The sequence below is a fragment of the Lagopus leucura genome, unplaced genomic scaffold (genome assembly GCF_019238085.1).
Source record: "Lagopus leucura isolate 7727_CA_CO unplaced genomic scaffold, USGS_WTPT01 Super-Scaffold_73, whole genome shotgun sequence".
NCBI lineage: Eukaryota > Metazoa > Chordata > Aves > Galliformes > Phasianidae > Lagopus > Lagopus leucura.
Genome location: NW_024962252.1, coordinates 16,959,792 through 16,985,088, shown reverse-complemented (window position 1 = coordinate 16,985,088; position 25,297 = coordinate 16,959,792). Strand labels below are relative to the sequence as shown.

The 25,297-nt window shown below is 39.4% G+C and overlaps 1 protein-coding gene across 2 annotated transcripts in view; it reads left to right on the top strand.

Annotated features, from left to right (window-relative positions):
* Positions 1-25,297, top strand: part of HMGCLL1 (3-hydroxymethyl-3-methylglutaryl-CoA lyase like 1) — a 98,185-nt gene that overhangs the window by 10,064 nt on the left and 62,824 nt on the right. Inside the window, exon 1 of one of the 2 annotated variants that reach the window (XM_042886737.1) lies at positions 14,928-15,043. The exons of the other annotated variant lie outside the window; for it this stretch is intronic. Within the exon in view, the coding sequence (XP_042742671.1) occupies positions 14,939-15,043 (105 nt within the window). The 5' untranslated portion in view covers positions 14,928-14,938. Of the gene's footprint in view, positions 1-14,927; positions 15,044-25,297 lie in introns of those variants that run through there. 2 annotated transcript variants of the gene reach the window in all.

Below are 25,297 nucleotides of genomic sequence, written 5' to 3'. Positions count from 1 at the left end.
AGGAGGATTCAGTGGTTGTCCACTGTTTTTTCACCAGCAAACAAGTACCTTGTTTGTAGTTTAGGTATTCATATGCCAATGTTTAAATTCTGGTAGAAATATACATGAATGCTATGCAAGTTTATGTCTGAGTATTAACAATAAAAGGTACACTTCATTGTGTGTTTGTGCAAGTGTTTGTGCAGATTTTCTACTTAGAAAATGTACTGTTGGAAACACTAATCTCCCACGTTTTCACACATATAGAGAACGGACAAATTCTTCCAACTTAGTGTACATTAAATATCATTCTCTAAGTCACGTGCTTATGAAATCTAATTGAAATAATACGCATTCATAATATGAAGGACCTGCTACCTTTGTTTAGGCTTCTAAATTTACATTGAACAATGTAGCTAATGCATTTTTAGTCATTTAGAAATGGTCATGACAATCAGACATTGCTGGTATTGAGGGTGTTTAACTTGGTACTTCAATAGCTTTCATATAAAGCTGGCAAATAGGATATTGGAGTGTTCTCTCAAGCGCAGTTATTTTGGGTAATCAGAACTGATGACATAATGAAATGCCTTTCTTTTTGCCCTGTACAGCTCCACATTTAAAAATATTATGTGACTTAAGTTGGGAGTGCTCAGCACCTCACAAAACAGTCCTGGAGCAGCACAGTTGTACAGTTGCATTTTATTAAGCTAACATTAAACATTCACTTTTCAGCCTTGGTATCAATTTTATGCTGTTCACATGCTATGGTAGTTTGCTGTTTTCAGATTTGTTGCTTTTGCCTCACAGTAAGAGGCCAGTTTACAATGCTGCAGAACTGGCTGCACCTTGGTAGAAGCAAATATATTGCAGACATATGCTAAGCAGCCACCCTGTTACACTCTGTTTCTTCTGCTCTGTCACACCACTGTTATCACCGATCAGAGCCTCTCCTGAGTGAGGGCTGCCAAATGTGCTGAAATCCCTCCAACCTGTGTGGCAAGTTTCTCAAGGACTCTCCTAACGTGAGGGAGGCTTGGTACCTAATGAGGTTTTTGCCTTAAAAAAGTGTATCAAATTGGAGGCAGTTGTAATTTGGAGCATAAATCATACATTGAGTAACATAACTGTAGTTTGCCCATCGTTTTTCACAAGGAAAATTTGCATAAAAGGTATTTCAATGGATAATGCATAAGTGGTGTTAAAATATGAGAGACAATGCTTGCTTTAAAGAAAGACTGGCCCTTTACTTGAGAAAGCATATTTTATCATTAAGATTAATAAAGGTATCCAAAACAGTATGTGTCTGCAAAATTCCACAATAATTTAAAATGGATTCCTGTTGGTGAGCAAGGCTCACCTCAGACCAATTTCCACATTTGTCGACTTGCAGATCAGGGTCTAAAAAGTTTACATCTCAGTGGGAAATGTCCTTTATGTTCTTTCACAGCAGGTGAATCTGTCAGATAGGAAGAATGATACCAAGAAGACTTGTTCCAGCCCACTCTATCTTTCACTCTTGTTTTGCTTTATTAATTTTTTTAAACGATTCATCAGGTTAGTCACCAAGCTTTATTCTCTATTATTACACTAATTTTAAAATGATACTATTTTGTCTGCAAGAATAATGAGATAAAGTCATTGGGGATCAGCTGTGGATACATGGCCCCTCCTTTACTCATGCTCTCATGAGGAGGATTAGTCATATGTTGGTTTAACACATCCCTACAGGCAATGTCTTATTGCTTAAGGTTCAGAAATATGAATAATAAAACTAGACCATAAGCTATTTAACTTGCTAGAAATTAAATTTAACAGCTTCAGCTCATGAATCCAGCTGTAAAAGTACATACAAGGCATTAAATTAACAGGAACACATGGAAATCTACAGGATCATATTCCAGAGGAACCAAATTTTGTGTTTGTCTTACCAGATAATGTGGTAAGACTAGACAAAACAGATTTCTTTTTCTTTTCCTAGCATGAAACTTTTCATTCCACTATGGAAATCCTTCTCCGAAGAAATGTCACTGTTGCAGAACAATATTCATAACCCTGATTTGTCCTTAACTCATAAAAACACCACATCTCTCAGCTACTTTCCTTTGTCCCTGTTGAAAAAAAAAAAAAAAAGTTGAAGCAGGATTAATGTGCCTAAAGAATCATCTGCTTTTTTCCTTCCCAAATATAGTGACTAATCTCCCTAAAAATACAGCCTCTACCTACAGACTTGTGCATCTCCTTAGATCACAGCCACAGCAGTGCAGTGCTAATAGCATCAGTATTTGAGAATATATCCGTATTAAAAAAAAAAAAAAATTACTAAAATCCTGCATCTCAAAAATAAATTCCAATCCAAAATGAGTTTTTGTGTTTGTTTGTTTGTTTTTTGCAAAGTAAGGGCATTGCTTTTGTTACTGATTCTATGCACTCACTCCGCAGCAATAGGCAGTAGTACAGGGAGTGTTCACTGATAGCACTGTAAGATATATTTGAGTCTTTTGTGGCAGAAAGTTCATATAGGAAGTTTTTTTGCTTACCACTATGACTGGCTTTAAGATGAGTGAGAAAGTAAGGTTGATAGTGTAGGGGCATCATAGAAAGATGAGCTTTGAATCTGCTGTAGATATATCAGTGGGGACATATTGGAGTAGGCCAGGTTACAAGCAGAAATGAACATCTGGCCACTTGTCTTCCTCCAAATCCTACATGCAACACCTGCAGAAAGGCCAAATACTATGTAATTACATGGGACTTTAGGATTTCTCATTGTGTGAGGAAAATAAAGTGCTTTTTCTCCCATGAGGAAAATCTCAGTTCTGCTTTTGAGGCCAAGAAGACTCGTTCTATGCTGAAATTGTGTTTTGGCAGCAAATGCCATGACTACAGACTTTGATGGTGTATCTCTGTACAGACCGGTGTACCAGTAATGGCTTAGAAGGAGAGCAAGGCCAGTGATCAACTATTAGTCAGCTGTCTTCATTCAGCAGAGCTACACGAACTGCACTAGCAGTAGGATGTTCTGCTTATTTATCCACGGCACTCAATAAAAGATGAACTGCTATCAAAGTCTTGGGTCATAACTTGTATGAAGTCAGTGTTCCCCTGCTGCCTACATATTCTTTATGTAGTTACTGCTAGGCAGCCCTTTAGGAGAAAGCTGATTTCATCATACCCCTATATCCATCAACTTTATTGTTTTCTGACATCATCTCTCATGCCCTTGTATGTCTGTTGCTAGGTGACATCACCTATTGTGAAATCACAGCTGAGTAAGTGTTCAAGTTGTCATGCTCACTGTCTCGCTATTGTATCCAGCCTTATATTTTGTGGTGGTAGAGATGGAAGGATTCCGCAATGGCAATATAAAAAGGAGCAATCAAACCTTACTTTAAAATTACAACCTGATTAATATTCTTATCAAAAACATAGCACTGCATACTGGTACACATGCGTTTTGTTCACAACAGAGGCATGTATTAAGATATCTCTTTATGTACAGATAAAGATACAATCACATCATGTCTAAGGTCTAGCTAATAAGTAATCTGTCTCAGGAGCTGCAGTCCATTGGCTATTATAAAAAAATCAGACAGTGACCAAAAATTAAATCTGCTTCTAAGGAAAACTCTCTAATTCTTCCAAGTGTCAAGTGGTAAACACTTGGTGTATTTTTTCAGCTATCTTCTCATGCATGTAGTCACTAGTCCTTCTCAGAATTCTGCTAAGCTCTTAGATTTCATGATATCTTGTGCAAATAATCCCTACTAGTTAAGAATTGCCTAAAAATGTATCGAAATAAAAAATATTTCTATCATTTTGAAATGTTTTGCTTGACATGAAATTCATTCTTGCTTTTATGCTATAAGGGAAAAATGTGACATATTCAATTTTAACCTTGGTTAAGAAGTCCTATTTGTGATTTGTCACGATGACATATGTTAAGAATCAAAGGAATCATTTGCTTTCTTAATGGGATGGGAATATAATTTGCAGTTTGTTTTTAAAAGCTGAGTCACTGTTTTCAGATATCATTCCTCAGAAAATATGTTTTCAATTATACGCCCTCCCCTTTTTCTCTGGCTACACAGTATTTTAAAGCAAAATATATTAATGTTTTTCATAAACTTACTTCCCAGATACCTTCTTTTCTAAGTCATTTTTCTTAGAATTGCTTACGCAATATCTAAAATAAGAGGCCACTTATTTTGATGTCCATCTCACTAATTGTTGACTGTGTTCAATATTGCTCTGTCTGATACAAAGCACAGACCATCAGTGTTATATTTAAAGACTGATAAGGACAATCTTTTAATGTTTTAATTAATTTCTGTACTCTCTGACTATACATAGAACTAGCTGCATAATAACTCAAGTCAGGGAATTTCAGATAGCCCACATTTTGAATACAATAATACAGTAATACAATATAATACGATAATTACCATGCTTAACAGACCATTTATGAATATAATTCCCAAATCTGTCTGGGTAGACTAGAGGATTAGAATAAGAATTGCTTCATATATTCCTTCAGAAACAACACTTCAACTCTTTCTGTCTTTTCCTTACAACTCTCTTCGGAGTGGAATCTTCGTAAGTGTTAATACTTGTTCCTTTCTGCCCTGCACTTCGGGAGCTCCACCTATCTTCTCTTCTCTTAGGGCTTGACTTTCATCTCTTTCCATTTAAGAAGAGCCCATCTTATTATCTTCCTAGCATATCACTCTTTAAATGCCATAGCAATGATTTGCTCAGAGATCAAACAATGAAAAACAGATAGTTTCTTGCATTTCTTATGAGGTCTTCAGCAATGCATCTGCCCCTCCTTAGCTAACGTACTCATTCATAAAATTTAGTCATGACACAGATAAACAGAAAACAGCAAGAGATTCTATACTCTGTGGTTTATTCCTAAGTTTTTGTGCCTAAAATAGTTTGTATTTTGTACCTTTGTCAGTGAAAGGCTTTTACGTCTGATTATTTTCTGATTACCTTTCCCTTCCCATGTTTCTGTGATTCTACGATTCTATGATTCTGCTCTCTCTTTCGGCATTTTGATAATCTGGGATAAGGACCATGTTTCTTTTTTTTCTTTTTCCTTTTTTATGCCTGGATACAGCCGAGCTTAAGAGAAGCATGGAAGCATTGTTTTATTTTCATATGTTTATAATTAATATCTTATGTGTTAACAGAATGGCCTCTTGCTGGAAATCATTGTTTCACTAAAAAGAAAATAGTCCATAGGTAAAACAGAACACCTCTAGAGCTAGCATTCTGCGACTTAGCATTCTGTGACCTTTCTGTTCTTACTGTAAAAAAGTATCAGACATTTAATCTATGAAGCACAGCATCCTGTCAGTGATGGCAGCCAGCACCAGATGTTGTAGACAAAGGTGAAAAAAGCCCTTACAGTAGGCAGATGTTGGATTATTTTTCTATTAAGGAGATCTCATCCTAAACCCTAATACTTAGAGATTGTCTGAAACTCTGAAGAATGAAGTTTCAAGTTCATTCCAGAAATCTTCTTTAGTGTCTTACTAAGTTTGTTTGTTGTGGAACAATGGCAGGAATTGTGTTGTGTGGGCTCCAGATGTAGGTTCAGCATTGTTTCCCATGCCGGAGCAACGTGCAAGAGCACAAACTGCTCAACCAGTATATTAAACTACTTAGCTGTTAGTCTCTAGCAAACATAAAGACGAAAAACATAGCCAGAAAATTACATTAACAGTTTGGAAATTAGATCGATATTCACCTGGCCAACAGAGTGCACGTTCCCGACTTCAGGCTGTACTGCTGGCAAACTCCAGAGTTTTTCTACAAGACATGGAGATACCTGTCCTTCAGAAATAGCTTGACGTACTTCTGCAATGGAAAAGCTTTGGCAACTTAAACTCAGTGGTTGCTATTTCAGGCACCGATTTACCATGAGTAAACAGCACTGTGTTTACAATGGGAACACAAGTTCATTGTCTCGAGAAACTATGTGGTGACAACAGTATGGCCATGAGCAGGAAATGGATGCTAATGAGGCTGGAAGAGCTGTTCTGGTACTTCCAGAAGTCTCTCCAGGACCAACTGCAAAAGAAATTAAACCTTCCCTTCCTGGCTGTGATGCACTGGAGCAGAGCTCCTGCCTCTGTGAATATAGGGCTGCCTCTGCTATTAGGCCTTCTGGAGCTCCATGCCTGCCTTCATTCTTGTCCCTCAAACAGCCCACTGAAAGAGGAGCATAAGAACTCAAACACCTCCATTAACGTTGCTGTATGAACATTCTTGATAGCTCTCTCCTTGAGCTCTGAGTTATAAAGCTGATTTATAATAATGAAGGCAGTGGGTCAAATTGTTCCTTAACATGGTATGAAACACCTCAAAAATTTCAATGGAAGTCCTGTATGGGCAGGACACAAAAAAGCTTTTTACAAAACCGATAAATCATAGCTTCAAGTCCAAAAGTCTAGAAGTCTATTTACCTGTTCTCCTCAAGGGAAGCTATAGATCTTTAAGAATCTCTCAGCCTTAGAACCAGCAATACTTAAAGGTCAAAGAAAAGTCAGAACTCTAACACTAATGTATCACTACAGAAATACTCTGTGCATTGTTTTTAATTCCTTATTACTCAAATTCCTGGCTGTGCAGTGATCCAGTGTCAACATTTGGTTTGGCATTTAGGATTCTCTCCTAGGAAATGGGAAGTGTGGGTTCAGTACTCTCAAGGCTTCTCAAATCCTGAGCCAAAAACTCCATGGCCATTCTTCCGTGCTTGAGGTTTCCTACTGGCCAAACCTTAGTGGCTACTTGTTCACTGTATGAGCATATGGCACTGCCTACAAGAGACACCTAAACTTCCCTCATTGCACAGCAGAAGCAAGCCTAAATCTTGGCTGCTTCAAACAACTCCCTGCGAGTGATGCGGACACCTACCTCTCTGCACTGGCTCTGCAGAAATATGCAGCTAATAGGCAGTCTACATCTCTCTGAAGGCTCATAAATGCTGCAGTGCCTTATTTAAAAGCCTAAAGTGGGAGGTTTGACTAATACTGTTCATACCTATTTTAAGTCTCCGCAGTCACATGCAGATCTGTATCTGTTAACCCCAGCAGGCAGCTGAGCACCACACAGCCACTTGTTTGCTCCCCCTCTGTGGGATGGGGAGAGAATGGAAATGGGAAAACAGAGAAAAAATAGGGGTTGAGATAGTCATTTTAATAGGTAAAGCAAAAGCCACATGTAGAAGCAAAGCAAAACAAGGAATTCATTTGCTACTTCCCATCGGCAGGCAGATGTTCAACTAGAAAGATTAGAAAAGTGCTAATTTTCCAAGGAGGCTAATTCTTGTGTTCCCACAAACCCCTAGACCTTCTATGTGAAACAAAACCCTTCTTGCTAATGCCTTCTGCTTTGGAGGCAAATTGTTCTTTAAATGGGGGAGAGAAACCAATGAAGGGTAGAGTGGTATAGCTGATACTGTGATGACATTCTAATGAAAAAGAATGTTGTCCTCTTTTACAACATGGCATCAGTATTTTCATTTTAAGGTCTTTTTTTTAATTTATTTATTTTTTTCCCTCAGATGAAGCTTAGTTATGTCTTTGTTTCAAATGCTTTGGACTCAACAGTAATATGAAGTAGAGAACATGAATTTTTAGGTGATCATGTCTTATGATAAACTGAAAAAGCAGATATAAAAAACCTACAGTATTTACAAGTGTTTTATTTTTACAGGGCATCTTTATTTTTAAAGGGAATCTCTGAGCATAAATACCATTCCAGTACTTCCTATGTGATCCCTTCCTCTAGAGTTACAGCATTCATTTGCTTGATTCTGTCTTCGCTATTGAAGCCAAAAAATAAAACCTTTTGTTCTAACTTACGCATGCTACCAAAGAGGATTTTAGATCACAGAACACAGCTGAAAACTGCAGTCTGACTCTGAAGTTAAATACAAACAGAAAGGGAATAAATAAATGACACACACATTTACTTGAGGATCTCAGATTACTTTGTTTTATGGTGCATGTGATATTTGTTTTTCTTCTCCATTACACACTATTTCAATTTATTTTTCATTATTTAGTAGTATTTTGTCCAAAAGTTTTTTGCTATGTTGATAGTTTAACAACTGCATTCAGTTGAATATCCATTCTAATTACACATTGTTTGGTCAAAATGATATAAAGTAAATTGGAATACGTCATATTAAACACAAGGAGACTACCTTGGCAAGCATGCTCTTTATAAAATTTTGCTGTAAGGAAGAGAAAATTACACAAGATGCATTATTTCTGTCTTTTCCAACATTGTTATTTTAGTTGGAGAGAAAGCAATTTAAAGAGGAGTTAATAGGGTAGAGTACATATCGATAAGTTAAGAATGCAACAGAAATCTTCAAAGAATGCTTGGAAATTTTATAGAGGTTACAAAGGTTTTGGAACCCCAGTACATTCAGAACTAACAGAAAGTTTAAAAAAATCAAAATATTAAATTATATTGAAACAAATCCTTGTATGCACATCTACGAATGTATTCAGTAGATGGTAGTTGCTGTATTTTTTAATGCAAGATCATGTATTTTAAGCAATCTAAAGAAAAAAATGTCCTCCAGACTAGGTAGAAACCTTTTCTCTGATATAAAACAGCTTATCTCCAACCCATAATGTACCTTGAGTTCTTACACATTCTTACAGTTCTGACTAAAACTGGAAAAAAATGAAAGTTCATAAAATAGCTCTTCTTACTCTGATTTTGCAAGATATTTTTAATGAAGCGTGCAAATATAACTATGTTTGGACATTAGATTTCAGAAAAGCCATTTTATTGATCCATTAGCTGCCATCCTCCATTGTGTTTTTAAGGAATTGCCATTCAGAACTCAGATATCTCAGATATTTGAGGGGATACTACATGAATCTTCTTGGAATCAATGATTTTGGATTTATATAGCTACCAAACTGGACTCCGGTTGTTTTATCTGCCTTAGGAGGTCAATGTTTGTTAAGTAATACCTTTGCCTTTTTCAGTTTTGGGTTGGCAAATTAGGAGGCATGTTTATAGTACACCAGAGTACTTCTTTTTCTGCATTTATTTTTTGTCCCACGTTGAGTACTGCTGGTGACAAAGAAGAAATAGAAAAGTTCCAGTGACAGGTTACTAGTCTGTCTGGACTTTAAACACTGCTATTTTTTTAGGGCAATTTAATGACAGGGAAATAGTAGATGAGCAAATACAATCATTTTTGAAGGATAACTGTATAGCCAACACCTAAAAAAAAAAATTTCCAACATAGTCATTCCTGGGATGGTCACAAGTTGTTTTCTTTTGTAACATCAGCTTAGTAATTACAAGAATAAAATTAAAAAGAATAATGAAATCTAACTTCTGATTTTTATTGTCTACATGTATTTGTGCCTTATTAGATAATTGTCAGAGCTGTATCTCATGCACTGTCACTTCCTAGAAAAGTTTGAAATAAAGTACTCGCATATTAGATTTTAATATATTGAATCCTAGGATTTGTAATAAAATCACCAACAACCAAGTTAGCAACTCATCAATCTATTTCTCTTGAGATTTCACTGCCTACATACCCAGTTCCCTGGACTATCTGGGCTTCCCAGAAATGCTCTAGTCCTATTCCATCTCTTTTTCCCTGCACTTACTGCAGAAACTGCATTCAGCTCTGACAGTCTGAAGCAGGGACACACTGGTTGGTTGTCTCTTTTATCTACCTGCCTCGAAGCTATTACTGTAAAACCTTTAGCAGGTCAAGTTTGGCACCATATCTCACGCAACAAACAATGAGATTATATATACCTATTTTCAAATTGCATTTCATTTTCATCTTTCCCTAACAGAAAGATGACAAAAAATAAAATGATTAACTTGTACATGTCATTTCCAGGTATTTTCATTTAAATCAAATTCACTATACACAAAAATTGACTCTACCGCTTTTTACCGAGATCACAAAACATGACACAGATAATTTATGCATTATCCTGCTGTAATTTCAGTCCACTTTCAGCTTCTTTGGTGACCCTTTCTCTAAAGCCAGCAGCAGGTTTGCAAATAATACTGGTTTGAGACTTTCCTTGTCTGCACAGAGCAAGCAGAAATCAAATATGGAGTTGAATGGAATGACAGTATAATAGACTCAATCATGTTAGCTGGGATTGGGTCTTATTTAAGCATATGTAGGTAACACAGCTATCTGTATCTGAGTAGTTACTTTTGGCTCTTGTCAGTAAATACATATGCATACAGTAGAATGTGGTTCATTTGGTCTTAAAATAAATGTTTAAAATAAGTTAGAAGAATTGCTCCCTATGAGAATGCAGAAAAGGTCCGGGTCTTTATTTTTTCTTTCCTCTTTGGGAAACTCTATTCTCAGAAAGCACTGCAAGTTCGCTTGCCAGATGATTATTTTGTGGTGTTCTGCTTTAATTCCAATAAATGCTAAGCACCTGAGAAGAAATGAATGTAGCATAAAAGTCAACCCAAGATCTCCTTATTCAGCAAACATTTCTTAAGGATGATTTAGGGTTTCTGTGTACCGAGCGACATAAAGGGGGTGTTTACTGGAAGAGCAAGAAAACTGGCCTCACTGACAATCAGTGCTGTTCTGCTGACTCTCAACAACATAAAGGGAGGAAGGAAATCAGAGGTTTCTGCCTATTCCACCTTATACTCCATATAAGAGATAACATCTGTAATTACTGGCAGAAAAGACTGGATGAAGAGGGAGATACCAGCTGCATTTATGTGCAAAACAGAGATGGAAACATAGTCTGTGTAATGGTAGGCAAAATATGTGCTCTGAAATGTTTTCTTAAGTATCATAGTAGCACTTTTAAAATCCATTCAGGCATCAGCTCTTTGTTTCTCCTGATGAAGCTGAGTAGTAGCTCAGATACCTAAGATGAAGAACTTACCATCTAAAAGATGGAGTCAGACAAGAGACATATTTGTTCACTATTTATGGAAAATGGAAAATGTAACCCATAAATAAACCCTTTCTGCTGCAATACTTTTTTGCCTGTGATAAGCCTCACAATGATTACATTTAGCTGTGTAGTGCTGGCACTTGAGAGGTTCAGAGTACCATTCTCAACACTGTAAGAGGCAGTGTCCTTTATATATATAGCATAGCTTTCTTTTCAGACTCTGTGCATCAGTGAATAACTTTCATGATTACAACAAGAAACAAGAAACAAGCTCTAAGCTCACAGAATTTTCTTATGTTTTACTTAATACTGCTTAGTAGCACTATAATTAATTTTTTTTTTTTTTCTTTATGTGTTCTACGCTGTGATCTAGTTGGCTAAAACACTGCTATCTGATTGAATTAGGGAAAGAATAGACAAGAACAGGATCCAACACCTGGCAAGATGCAACTTGGACTTTCTTCCTGATTATGACTGTTTCAAATGCCAGGTGTCTATCACCTGGGGTGCAGTCTTTCTTTGGCAAAGTAAATCTATTACTACCTCTCTGAAGAATGCTGTCTCTGAATGATGCCGTTGCTAATGGAACACTGATTTACTGCCACAACTGTAAAGAATCTTTTTTAACATTGTGTTACACTTCCCATCAATTTAGATCAACCAGACCTACCATATGTGAGAAGTTATCTGCATTTTTCTCCAATAAAACTGAAATGATGAAAGCTTTGCTTTCCCTAAGGTATCATCCACTATTGGTAGCGCAGTTGTTTTTTCTTTAGCCCCCATCCTCTCTGACAAGGCTGGAGCATATTATTCCTGCAATGCTTGCCAGAATTCTATGGCTTATTTGTTGTTTGAGACTCACCATATGTGTCTTTGATCCCTGCCTAGTAGGCACCTTGGCTGCTTGCCAGTTTGGCACTTAATGATTATCAGCGGTATGAATAGCTCCCTTGCTTCTGATTCTGTCCTTCTCGCTGTCATCAAATCACTCTTTAAACAACTTTCTTATTTTATTTTAGATGCTTGTAAATGACCGACTTATTTTTACTGTGCCTCTCTTGGCCAAGGGTTTGTGTCGCGCTGCAGGAAATCCAACAGTTCAGTGTTTTCACTTCTAATGATCTGACTGCCAACTACCTGTGTAATTGCATGGAAACAGTAAGCAGTACAGAAATATCTCTCATGGTAATAGCTGAAGTTTCTCTGCATTTTACCCAAATGTGCCGATTCTTACCATCTGGTACACTCAGTGGCAGGATTTCTATGAGATTATTTATTTCAGTGAAAAGCATTCCTTTTAATAAACGTTTTAAAACCTTTGACCAGAATACAGTGAGCCAACGACAAGGATAGATTCAGAGAAGTATCAAAATGATAAATAGTTTTAAAAGACAGATGGAGAGCCTAAAGCCAGTCACGTGCAATTTCTGTTCACTGTTCTGACATACCACTAAACACATCTGAGTCCTTCCATGTGTTCCTGTAAACTGACATTCCTCCAAAATGCCATTTTTGAACAACAAAAAATATGCAGAATCAAGATAAAGAACAGCACAGGGCACGTAGAGATTCAGACCACAAGAGGACTGTGTGCTGCAGATCTGCCATAAGTCTTGATTCTTCTTCTCATGATTTTGCAAAACCTTCCATCAATAAATATGCTGGTAGTACCACTGAGGCTAGATAAGGTTAAGCAGCACGTGGTACCACCACAACATTCAAATTAATTCGTATACTAGGGTGAAGTTAAGTAAGTTTTTTAACCCCTGCAACTAAATGACAGCATCAGCATGGTTAGGTCTGCCTAAGGTGCACTCAGAGCTCCTTCTACTTTCTGTTGTTCCATGAGTCTAGCCTAAGAATAGCAATTTGGTGTAGCTCTAAAGGTTTTAGCAAAGTGTTTTTTCAGTAGATAAATCATCATTATCCTAAGAACCAGCCAGTTTTCAGATGAATATTGCGCAAATGCAATTATGTCTTTTGATTTTAAGGAAGCTGTTTACAAATAATTAGAAGCATCAGTTGAAAAATTCAGTGCTAAATTGCCAAGAATGAAAAAGATACATATCTGTTTTCAGGAGAATGAGAGGGGCAAAAGAAAAGAACAAACAAAGCAACAAACTATGAAAATCTGTTTATTTGGGATTGTATTTTCAAGTATCATCATTATGCTTTTCTTCTCTGCTCAACACTACTGGGATTTCAATTAAAAATGCTCCTTTTCACCTTCATTAGTGGCACTCCGAGTCTTAAAGCAGATCTGTGCTACAAAATGTTGACAGAGGGCCTAGCATGGAATAGGACTGGGAAGCTTCGAGCCCCAGAAATACAGCATTCAAATCTGGCACAATGTTTTTCTGATTGCAATAAGAGTGACACAGAAAAAGGCTTATACTGAGTCTTATCATGAAACAAATTTCAGACGTATTTGTAAGAAAAATGATTAAAGGTTTGACTTCAGTGCTGAAGTAACTGGAGAAGAGTCCAGGTCAAGTAGGCAGAAGAGGTACACTGTATACACAGGCATACTCTACCTTTCTCACATAATTGTTTTGCAGCGTACTCCAGTTTGCTAAGAAAACATAAACAATGCAAAACAAAAAATATTTACATCAATACAGTATTTTCCTCTTCACATACAACACATCAGAAATAAACAGCCTGTCACAGGGACACAGAATAATGAGGCTTGTTTTATGATCAGCCTTTGTGTATTTTATTTCCAGTTTTACAGGTAGCAGGACTCAGAGTCAGCATGTTGCAGGTCATTTGTGGAATCCTGAGCTTTAAACATGTAAGAATTTTAAAGGCAAATAGTTGTCTGGTAGGAGAGAGAAAGGATATGAATTGTGTATGATTGCAGCCATCAAAGAATCACCTCTGCACTTTCCTGTGGGCAGGTTTGAAATTGCAGAGATGCCCAAGACTGGCATTTTATAACATACTGTAAAACTGTATTTTAAATGTTTTATTTCTGAAGAGCTGTCACAACCCTCAGAAAATAAACATTTCCCAGCCCTTCCAACTCGTTCCAGCATTGTTTTACAGGGTTTCAATAGGCAGAGGAGCAAGCCTGAAATACAAGAGACTGCCCTGAGAGTCTCAAGCCTATCAGCAAAGGGCTGAACCAGGGACTTGGCTGTAATCTTGCTAATCTTCTGTAGAAAATGAGGGAAAGGTGAGTGAAATTATGAACTCGCTGATACCCCAGAAAAGGAATTATCCAGAAAGCATAAGGTATTTCATTTGAGGAGCCTGGAAAATTGGCTGACACTGAAATGAGCACTGAAGGGAGATGACAAAATATAACCTGCTGCTTTTGAGAGCTGTTAAAGGCGAGCAATGTGCCGCTTGCTCTAAGTTTCCACGGCCCAACTGTAAAGCTGACACGCTGACAAGCACAGAAGACTTTTGTCAAAGATGTGCCACCATCTGAACTGCCAACCAGGAAAGGTTTTATCTGGAATCACCGGCACAGCCCCAGGGTCCCCAACCAGGCCGGCTCGCTGTCAGTCCTTCCTTGCCCATCTCTCCTTCCCCTCCAGCCTTCCGCGGAAGCGCGCAGAGCAGAGCCTGCACTCCGCTCCCCCAAGGACGCGTGTGCTTGCCGTCGCCCTGCGGCAGAGCGGTTGGCTGTCCCACGTTCGTGGCTCCCGCCTGGCAGAAACGTTGTCCCCGCGTCCCCTCAGAGTTCCCTGCACGGCTTCCCGCAATGGCAGGCAGCTGTGGAGCCGGCCAAGCCGCCGCCCGACGCGGGCAGGCAGCGCCCGGGCTGCGCAGCGCTCGGGACGGCGTGGAGGGGCAGGTGAGAAGCGGGGCAGCGGCGGCGGCCGCCGGTTGCGCTCAGGCGCGGTTGCCGCAGCAAACTGTAGGCGGCGGGGGTGCCGGCACGGCGGGCTCCCGCCTTCCGCCAATCGCAGGCGCTGCCGGGACCGGGCTGCAGCCAGTGGCTGCGGCAGGAGCGGGGCCGGGAAGCCGGGCTGACCTTGCGGCCCACCGGCCGCCGCCCGACTATGGGTACGGTGCCGTCGGCGCTGAAGCACTGCCTCAGCTATCAGCACCTCCTCAAGGAGCAGCTGTGGATCGGGGAGCCGACCGCGCCTCCTCATCCCGGGCAGGTACCGCCCCGCGCCGCGGGGGGTGGAGGGGTGGTGTGGGGCCGGCCCTGCCAGGCGCCGCAGCCGCCAGGGGGAGAACAGGGCGCGGTCGCCGCCATGTGCCTCCGGGCGGGGATCTGCCTCGCCCCGCGCTCACCTGCGGCACCGCTGCACCCTGCCTGCGTCCGGTCTCCGAGTGTCTGCAAACCGTGTTGGCCCTCTCTTGGTCAGTACTGCAGTATTTTTCGTTTGCCCAAGGGTACGAAGACCCTATAGAGGATTCTGGATAGGCTAGATCGATGAGATGAAGCCAACTATATGAGTTTCAACAGGACCAAGTACCGCGTCCTGCACGGCGGTCACAGCAACCCCAGGCGATGCTACAGGCTTGGGTAGCATCAGAGTGGCTGGAAAGGTGCACAGACGAAAAAGCTCTGGGGTGTTGGTTGACAGCCGACTGAGCATGAGCCAGCAGTGTGCCCAGGTGGCCGAGAAGGCCAATGGCAGCCTGGTCTGTATCAGAAACAGTGCTGCCAGCAGGAGCAGAGAGGTGATCACGTGCCTGTACTCAGCACTGGTGAGGCTGTACCTCAAGTGCTGTGTTCAGTTTTGGGCCCCTCACTACAAGAAAGACAACAAGGCCCTGGAATGTTTCCAGAGAAGGACAGTGAAGCTGTGAGGGGTCTTGAGCACAAGCCTTTTGGGGAGCGGCTGAGGGGACTGGGGTTGTTTAGTCTGGGGGAGGCTCAGGGTAAACCTTATTGCTCTTTACAACTACATGAAAGTAGTGGCAGGGTAGGGGTCAATCTCTTCTCCCAGGTAACAGTGATAGGATGTGAGGTAATGGCCTCGAGCTGCACTGGGAGAGATTCAAACTGACTACTGTAATCTTTTTTTTTTTTTTTTCTCGGGAGTGGTCAGATGCTGGAACAGGCTCTCCAGGGAGGTGGTGGAGTCACGCTCCCTGGAGGTGTTCAAGAAACATGTAGATTTGGGTCTGAGGGACACAGTTAGTAGGCATGGTGGGGATGGGTTGGCAGGCTAAATGATCACTTGCAACCTTTGTGATTCTGTGAACATGGCAGGTTTTAGACCATGCAGGTGGGCATCTTCTGAGTCGATCCAGGATCAGGGATGATGCATTGTTAAAAAAAAGTTCCACTTGTGCATCTCGCACTTCCACCCCTCTGTTACAGTTCACAGTGTGAAAAGTTAGATAGTTTATAAATTGTAGGGTGACAAAAATCTTGACAAGCCACAGTATCGACTTTGCTTACCTGAGTTCGCATTTCTCAAACTGAAGTTCTGGGCCTCTCTCCGGGCTGCCTGTGGTGCTGCCCACAGTTCCAAACCATGTTGGTATTGAGCCTGTTGCTGATGCTGCTGCTGGCACCAGTGGAACTGTCATGCCCTCGTGTAGCATGCTGTGCTCTTACCAGCCATGGGCTTGTCATGGAGCCCACCAACACACTGGTCAGCAGAAATATTCAATTTTTTTTTCTGTATTACCTCCCCGTGCTTTTGTTGGATGGTTTTAGTAATTTTCTTCTACTTTCATGGATGTTCAGATTTTCATTTTTCTCACACAGATGCTCAAACAACACGCAAAAGTTTTCCTTATGCTTGAGTGCATTCTGCAACTACTACGTTCAAGAAAAAATATATTCTTTATACGATAGAAAACATAGTAGCTCAGTTGATGGCTATAAAAAGGTGAGATGTGTGTTAGGTAGCTGCTGTTAAGACCTAGGGGATGGACAGGCAGAGAGAGAGAAGAGGGGAGAGCTTTAAGTAGGAGTTTGTTACCACATATACAAACATATATACGAAGGAGAAGTTCAAGAGCTAAGAATCAATTGTTGGTGATCTGTAGTAGCTTTTGAATCAAAATTACAGGCCTAGTTACAAAATGACAGTCCAGTTTAGAAATCAAGTTAGGCTATGCAGTGTCTATAGTAGCAAAAGTGAACGGATTCCTAAAGGAGTTTGAAGCTTGTTTAGTGAGGACTGTAGGAATAAACATTTAAGTTATTGTTGAAATATAGGCAGTTCCAAATTCAATTTTTTGATGACTTACAGTACATTGAACAAAAATGAGTTTGGACAGTTGGAATGTGTGCTTCAGTGTGAAGATTCATCTTCTACTTTCAATCAGTGCATCCTCCTCTGCTGTGGGAAAGTAGTAGCTCAACATAACTGGTTAATAAGCATCTTTCTCTTGGATAATTGTATTTTTATGTGCCACTGGCTAGATGTACTGAAAGGTGTGTCATATTAGTATTCATTTGCTCTGTTGAGAGCTGCTTATATCTATTACGTGCAGAGCTAAAATGATTAAAAAATAATGCTTTGGTCTCTTGCTCTGCTGGATGAGGCTGTGACTCTAGGAAACATAAATCTAAATAGTGCTGATGTGTACAATGTAATCTTGTCTAATTTCTGGGTTCTTTGTTGAATGCAGTATGCTGTTATTAACTGATTGATATGTTATCACAGCAAATCACGGTATACATTAACGTTAGTTATGTAACTACAGATGAATTCAAAACTGAATGTATAAACTTGTATAATAACAAACCAAAGCTCAGGTCCTCTAATTTAGACAGCTAACATCTGTTTCAGTGCTTAGGTCACAGTGATTTGTATGTTACATGCCTAATTATGTTTAATGACCTAGACCTAAAATGCACAGCCTTAAGATTCCCTCTCTACTCACCAACTGGCACTCTCGAAGCAGGAGATACAGAAGAAAGACAGGAATCTTCTAGAAAAAGTCCAGAGGAGGGTTATGAGGATGATTAGGGGCCTGTTGTATCTCCCTTATGAGGAAGGCTGTATGTTATCAGCATGGAAAAGTCTGAGCAGGGATCTTGTCAGTGTGTATGAAAATCTCATGGGCAAGAGCCAAGTGAATGATGCCAGGCTCTTTTTGGTGGTGCCCGGTGGTAGTACAAAGGGCAGAGGGCACAAACCACAACCCAGGAAGTTCCATGTGAGCATGAAAAAGGGCTTCCTTTTTTGTGAGAGCAACAGAGTGCTGGGACAGGCTGCCCAGAGAGGCTGTGGAGTCTCCTTCTCTGGAGATGTTCAGAACCCACCTGGATGCTTTGCTGTGTAACCTACTGTAGGGAACCTGCCCTTGGCAGGGTGTTTGAATTCCATGATCTTCAGAGGTCCCTTCCAACCCCTATGATCTACAATTCTGTACTTGTCTTGCTTTTGCAGTTTTAAGTTAGTAGTTTAGATTTTGCGGTATGCTGTCATTTTTTAATGATATGCTAGAAACCTCTCAAATTTATTTTTAAAGTAATTCAAGAATGATGTGATGAAAACTGACAAATTTATCTGTTTTTGTCTTTGCCACTTGTGTTTAACAACTGATTCTTGGTTGAAATTGCAGCATAAAAATGGAGGTGTATGATATTATGCTGCCTGGAAAATCGAGGCATGCCTGTTATATTTGAACCTTTTAGCTACTCCTCAGAGTGATTGACTGATTTGAGACATACTGCATTTCATGTTCTTTTTATCTCTGTGTAATTTTATATTCCAGCAAAGAATGTGCATTGCAGACTCTGCTTAAACTGCTAGGTTATTTTAATTTTTTATTTAATATATTTAGCTTAAGAATTTCAGAGGGACCTCGACAGGCTGGAGGGCTGGGCTCGGGTGAACCTAATGAGGTTCAACACGGCAAAGTGCAAGGTTTTGCATTTGGGCCGGAAGAACCCCAGGCACCTGTACAGGCTGGGAGGAGTGGTCCTTGAGAGCAGCTCGGCAGAGAAGGACCTGGGGGTCCTGATGGACGAGAGACTGAATATGAGCCAGCAGTGCGCTCTGGCAGCTCGAAAGGCAAATGGGATCCTGGGCTCCATCAGGAGAGGGGTGGTCAGCAGGGACAGGGAGGTGATTGTCCCTCTCTACTCGGCTCTTGTGAGGCCCCATCTGGAGTACTGTGTCCAGGTGTGGAGCCCTCAGTACAAGAAAGACATAGAGATTTTGGAAAGGGTCCAGAGGAGGGCGACTAAGATGATCAGGGGGCTGGAGCACCTCCCCTATGAGGACAGGCTGAGGGAGTTGGGCTTGTTCAGCCTGGAGAAGAGAAGGCTGCGGGGTGACCTCATTGCAGCCTATCAATACCTGAAGGGAACCTACACCCAGGAGGGGAGTAAACTCTTCAAAAGGGCTGACAACAGCAGGACTAGGGGAAATGGATCCAAGTTGAAGGAGGGAAGATTTAGGTTGGATGTTAGGGGGAAGTTCTTTACTAGGAGAGTGGTTAGGCCCTGGAACGGGCTGCCCAGGGAGGTTGTGGATGCCCCGTCCTTGGACGTGTTTAAGGCCAGGTTGAACGGGGTCCTGGGCAACCTGATCTGAATGTGTATGTTTGGTGGCCCTGCTAGGCAGGGGGATTGGAACTACATGATCCTTGAGGTCCCTTCCAACTCGGGTGATTCTGTGATTCTGTGATAATTATTAAAAAAATCTGGTGTTGCAAATATATTATGGCAATTACAGTGTACAATAAAAATACATCATAATTCACGTTCAGTTTGTTTTGTTATGCTGAAAGTTGCCTACCAAGTCTCTTTTTATGGGAGAAAAGAGAAGCTTGAAGTTGTAAACTTTATATTGTGGAACTCTGGTTTCCTAATTTTTAGAAGGGTGATGTTACTGAAAGATGCTTAATGAACTCAGTACAGAGAAAGAACATTAATTTCAGGGAGTGAAGATCTGGCATCCTTCCCCCCCCCCCCCTTTCTCTCTGTGCTTTACCTCATTCTGTGTTTTTATTCAGAAATTCCAAGGTATTCAGACTTAACATTGTCTTTCATGTAGTTTAAATAACTCATTGTTAAGCAACTTAGAAATTTCTGATTTCTAACCCTGCTTGTTCCTCTACATGCAGGGGCCGTGTCATGCATCCCAAGAATGAGACTTTTTTGGTTTGTTACAGATTTCCTCACATTTCCAAGCATTGTTTATTTATTTGATAAGGCAGAAGGCATACAATCTTATTCAACCAATGAGTACAATCAGAAGAATAAAGGAGGAAGGATTACTCAAAATAAAGAACAATTTAAATTGTTAACTGTTAGGTTGATATCAGCATTTCTTGATGACTTTGGAGATGGTAGATGCCACTTGACACATGTTAACACTGGAGGTACAAAATAAAACACAAAACACACTCCTACTGAATTTAACAGCAGTAGAGAGAGTTCAGTGTCAAACTCTTTCCAAAATTTTCCTTTAAGTCAAGAAGAATTTTCCCTTTAGAAGATTAGTTCAGTAGACTCATCTCTATTTTTTCAGTCAGATATTCTTCATGCTGTGATTTAGCGTCTCGAGAACATCGCTGGATAAAGCATTGAAGAGTGGAAAGTCTGAAAAGGCCAAGCAGTCAGTTTTCTAAAAGTGCCAAGCAGAACGTTAGAAGGTCAAGGTTGGATAGTAAAATTTAGGTTTGACACAGGTGAAGTCACAGACTTTTTTTTAAATGCTATTGGATTGTGAATAATAGAAAGATAACAAAAGCTTTTTAGCTGATACAGGTTTATCCTATATTGGGATTATTATGTGGGTTTAGAACTTCGTAATGCAGCTGGAGATGTTGTAAAGGATTTTACAGATCTTGCTCTGCAAATTTGGGAATTAAAAAAATACACAGGAAATTTCTGCTCAGACCCAACATCTGTTTTTTGGTGAGATCCTGTTTTTGACTTGTCCCACCTCCACCTCCTTCAAAGACTGCATATGGGCAGGGATGTTCATTTCCTCTCTTGCCAGCTCAAGGAGGGAGATTAATTTCAGACACCCCATGTGTCAAATCATTCTGTAAATTCATATGTCTTGAGATCATTCTTCTTAATTCATTTTCTAGTTGTTTTTGCTGCGGTGAAGATAAGTGACTTGTCTAAGATGAACTGGATTCACATTTAATTCCTATTGAAATAAATGGAGCTTTTATCATTAGCTCAGGTATTAATCTTAATAGTTGTTCAACTTACAGTTTCTGGATCTTCTAGCTTTGGAGTTGCTATACTTTGAGTAAGGAAATCTCACAGCCTGCCTTAACAAATCAGCAGTAAGTCAGGTATAAAAGTTTTTGTAAAGCAAAATATTTACTGCTCCTAATGAATCAAGTTTTGAATCCTGAAAATGTTTTATGAGGATACTGATAAACTGTAATGACAGTAGTTTCTGTGGTGGCTTGGATCAATAGTTTGTTTATTCTTTCTTGGACTTAAAGGTAAAATGCTGGGTACTTAGAATGTAGTTATGTTTATTTACTCTCAGTTTTAATCCTTTTTTTTTTTTTTAATGTTGTAATTGTTTTGGAGGAAGAAGGTAGCTTTTGTTCTTGCAGAATCTCTAGTAAAAGATTCACTTGTGTACGAAAAGGTGTGTTTGAATTTCAGTTTCCATGTGAATATTGTGTGGGAAGAAACCGGTGCAGTGTAAGTACAGTGCAGAGATAAAGCTGAAATGAGTTCCTGTCACCCTCTGCTCTTTCACAGCGTAAATATTTGAGGTATTTAACCAAGGCGATGATTCCCTGAAATTTTAGGAATTGAAGGTTACCGAAATCCTTTGATGTGTCAAATGTGGAAGGAGTTATGTTAAAAGAAACTGTGGGGGACTCCAGCAAAGTAGTTATTTAATACTTCAGGCTGTGTTGAACTCTCTTGTATTGTTCAGCTCCCTCATTCATTTAACAAAGATGGCCTATTTTCTTTAACATTCTTCTTTTCCCCCCAAATGTGTATTATAAAAGGTACATGAAGTATGAAGAAGAAAATGTGTGTTAAAGATGGTGCTTACTATTGCGAACTTGCTGGGGAATGTGTGCTACAGCGTGTGCCAGTGCACATCATAATGCGCACGTGGACCTTGACGTGCTCATAGTGCCATCAAGGACCATGCACCCAGCTGCTTGTAAGAAGTAAGACTCATCAATTAACTGATCTTCAGAAAATACTGGAACAGAAAAATTAATTTTAAGAATGTGAAAGACAAACTGCCAGACACAAATTTGTAGGGAAAGGTTCCCTTTGGCTGTCTAACCCATCCATTTTCTATCATGTGGAAGAACTCAGCGGGATATTGAAGCTCTCAGAAAACTTGCTTTATTGGCTGATTTGGAATTTCTGAGATAAGAGCATGTAATACGAGGTCTGTAACTCCGTGATCAAAATCAGGCTTTCCAACTGTGCTAAATACCAGTAAAGCTAATTCAGCATTTTAGCTTTTCAGCAAAAGGGAAATATTTTATTGCTGCTGTATTAGTGGTTTACACATGCATAGACCTCATGGGACGGAAATGTCAAAATTGTGCGCAAACTTTAAAGCTGAGTAGTGGAGTGGAGATAAAAGGTTTCCTTTCAGTTTTGTAATATGTTGGTCTGGACGTAGGATTTAATGAATAAAGAGTTTATTCAGGAGATTATGAATCAGATACGGATTTTATTTTTCTGACTTTCTGGCATTTTAATCAATCTCTTGCTCCAGAGGAGTCAGAAAACTGATAAATGCATGATATGCATTTCAGGAAAAACCTTACAGGGTTAGTTTGAAGGTTTCTTTTTATCACAAGGTATTGAGTTGAAAGTAATCAACTTTCCAGACTTTCACTGGGTTAAATGTAACGACTGGCAGTGAAGATTTTGAGCATTGTTTGGAACGAAATCTGATTGTGAAACAGAGGCTGCAGGAGATAGGGAGTACATTATACTTTCTGCCATAATGTTGCTGTACCTCATACTGTTCTTAGATAATTCCTTTGTTAAACAGGAATTTATTTTTTGGATTGATATAAATGAATGAAACTTACTCCAGTTGTTCCGTTTGAATGTGTTATTTGGATTAAATGTACTTAAGAGTGCTTCTCAGCAGCTTTAAAAAAAAAATAGATTTATTACATGCAGAAACTGCTAACAGTATGTTGGTAAAATGCTGTATTGGATAGATATTTCTTCTTTGTTTGGCTGTTGTTTTTTTTTTTCCTTTTGTCCACAGCTGTTAGCTGTTTTGTATGAGAATAAAGGTGTTAGTTTATGAGTTTCTTGGAGAAAAAAAAAAAAAAAAAAAAGTTTAAAGGCTTTGAATGCATGAGATGTGGACTGAAGCGCCAGAGGACATTGGTGGAATGTTAGGTGAAACCCACTGGGAAATAATTGAACAGCAGCATCTGGAAAGGAATTGTATGTGGCTTTAGGGTTTACTTTTAATGCAAGTAGTTAAGATGAGATTAAATATAGGTGTTAGTATGTGAGAAATGGGGGAGCAAGCTAAGTGATGAAGGTATATCATGTGGAATGCTGGGATTAGGACAAAGATTTAACTGAATCCGTAGCTGATCACCGCTGAATTTTTAAAAGCTTGGAAACGTAATTTGAGTTGAGCTATGTGTTGGCTTTGTAAACGGCAAAACAGCTTATATGAAGAATACATTGGGAAAGAGAAGAGAAAGGATGGGGAAGCTGCTTGGACCTGCTGTTTCTCACTTTGCCTGAATGGTGTGGAGATGGCTTAGTTTAGCTGCTAAGCCAGCTGGCTGTTGGCTGTATGGAGAGGAATGTGCTGGTGATTGAGAACTGTCTTATCTCATCTCTCTGTCATCTTTTCATCTTTAGAACTTGATGCAGTTGCTTAAGCATAGTTGACTGGTACTGTTTCAGATGGTCTGAGGTAACTGGGACATCTCAGATTGTTGGTCAATACCAAACAGGATTTATGGGAGACCTGTGTAGTGGTAGCTGGCAGTCAAGTGGGATGCATCTCAGAAGGTGCTTGCAAATTAACCATCTGAATTGTGCCCATGTTACTCAGTTGACTTATGTCATATGCTTTTGGCCATTGCTGACAGTGCTGAGAAATGTCGTTCTAAGATACTCTGTCATATCTTGTACTTCATGTCCCAAAAAAGGCCACTGGTCCCTGTGTTCTACATTTTGTCTTTCAGGAACTTTAAGACTGTACATGTAAAGGTGTGAATTGACTTTACTGAGCAAACTTGTAAATAACAGTGTAGAGTGTTGACACATTCTTGTTCATGTATCTTAAATTCCAATTCAGTTATATCACAAGGTCATGTGAGGACATTTTGGGCTTAATGGTAATGCTGGATTGCCATTTAGACCCTAATGATTATTCCCTATCTTCAGAGTTTAGAACAATCCTTTGGTACTAAAAAGAAAGGACAGCTAATAATAATTCTTTTAGATATTATTTACATATTTCATATTTAGTTAACGTTGACCCACTGGTCTTATTATGAATTCTACAGCAGCACATGCTTTTTTTCATATGTTGTACATCTTAATTTCTAGAATATTAAGGCTGAAAAAAGTCTTTGCAAAATCAAGAAGTGGAAGCAATAACATCAGGAGATCTCATGATTAATTTTGCCTTGACAACTTGTATTCCAAAGTAGTCTGAAGTGATATGATTCCATTCTGTTTTTCTCTTTGTCCAGTATTTGTCTCTTTTTCTCCAGTACCACTCATATTCTTCTGCCCTTTCCACTTTAATGTTTTCATGTTTGCATGATAGAATATGTTAAAATCTTACACATTGCTGTCTGCTCATACTACATACTGTACACTGGAAACTTAACCAGTTTGTCAGAAGCCTCAAGTATACATAACATGTCTTTATAGTGGCATATCATTGTTTGCTTTGAAGTAAGCTAATAAAAACTGATAAAAAATTAATATATTTATTTAAAAGTGAGGCAGCACACCTGTCTTTTTCTGAATTTTAAATATGGAAAAATTTCAGTAGTTTTAATTGTTATCACTTAAATGGTCAGAAATTGATATTCTTTAAATGTGTTCACGTTTTACTGGTTCTGTTGTGAAAAGTGGAACACTCTTAAATACTGAGAATGTTGTAGTGTTCAAGATACCATAATTTCCTTCCTGCTTTTGGGAAATTATTATGGTAACACTTTACAGATGTTACTCTTCTAAGGAGCTTCATAGAGTTCAGATTCTCCTGGAGTACAAGTTGCCAACTGTGACTAAATAAATAATCATTAAATTACTGTCGTTTTTATCAGTGTCTTTTGGGGAGAGCTGTGGAAAACGCAGCGGTGAGCCAGCTGTACTTGAGCTGAAAATTTCCTTGATTAGGTATTGGTTTTGGACACAGAAAGTTATTTTGATGACACTAATAATTGAGGATAGTTTATTTGCTTCCAGCTTTTTACTTGAATTCTCGAGGATGTGTGCATAACTCACTTTTATTGACAATGAGGTATTCAAAGAGCAT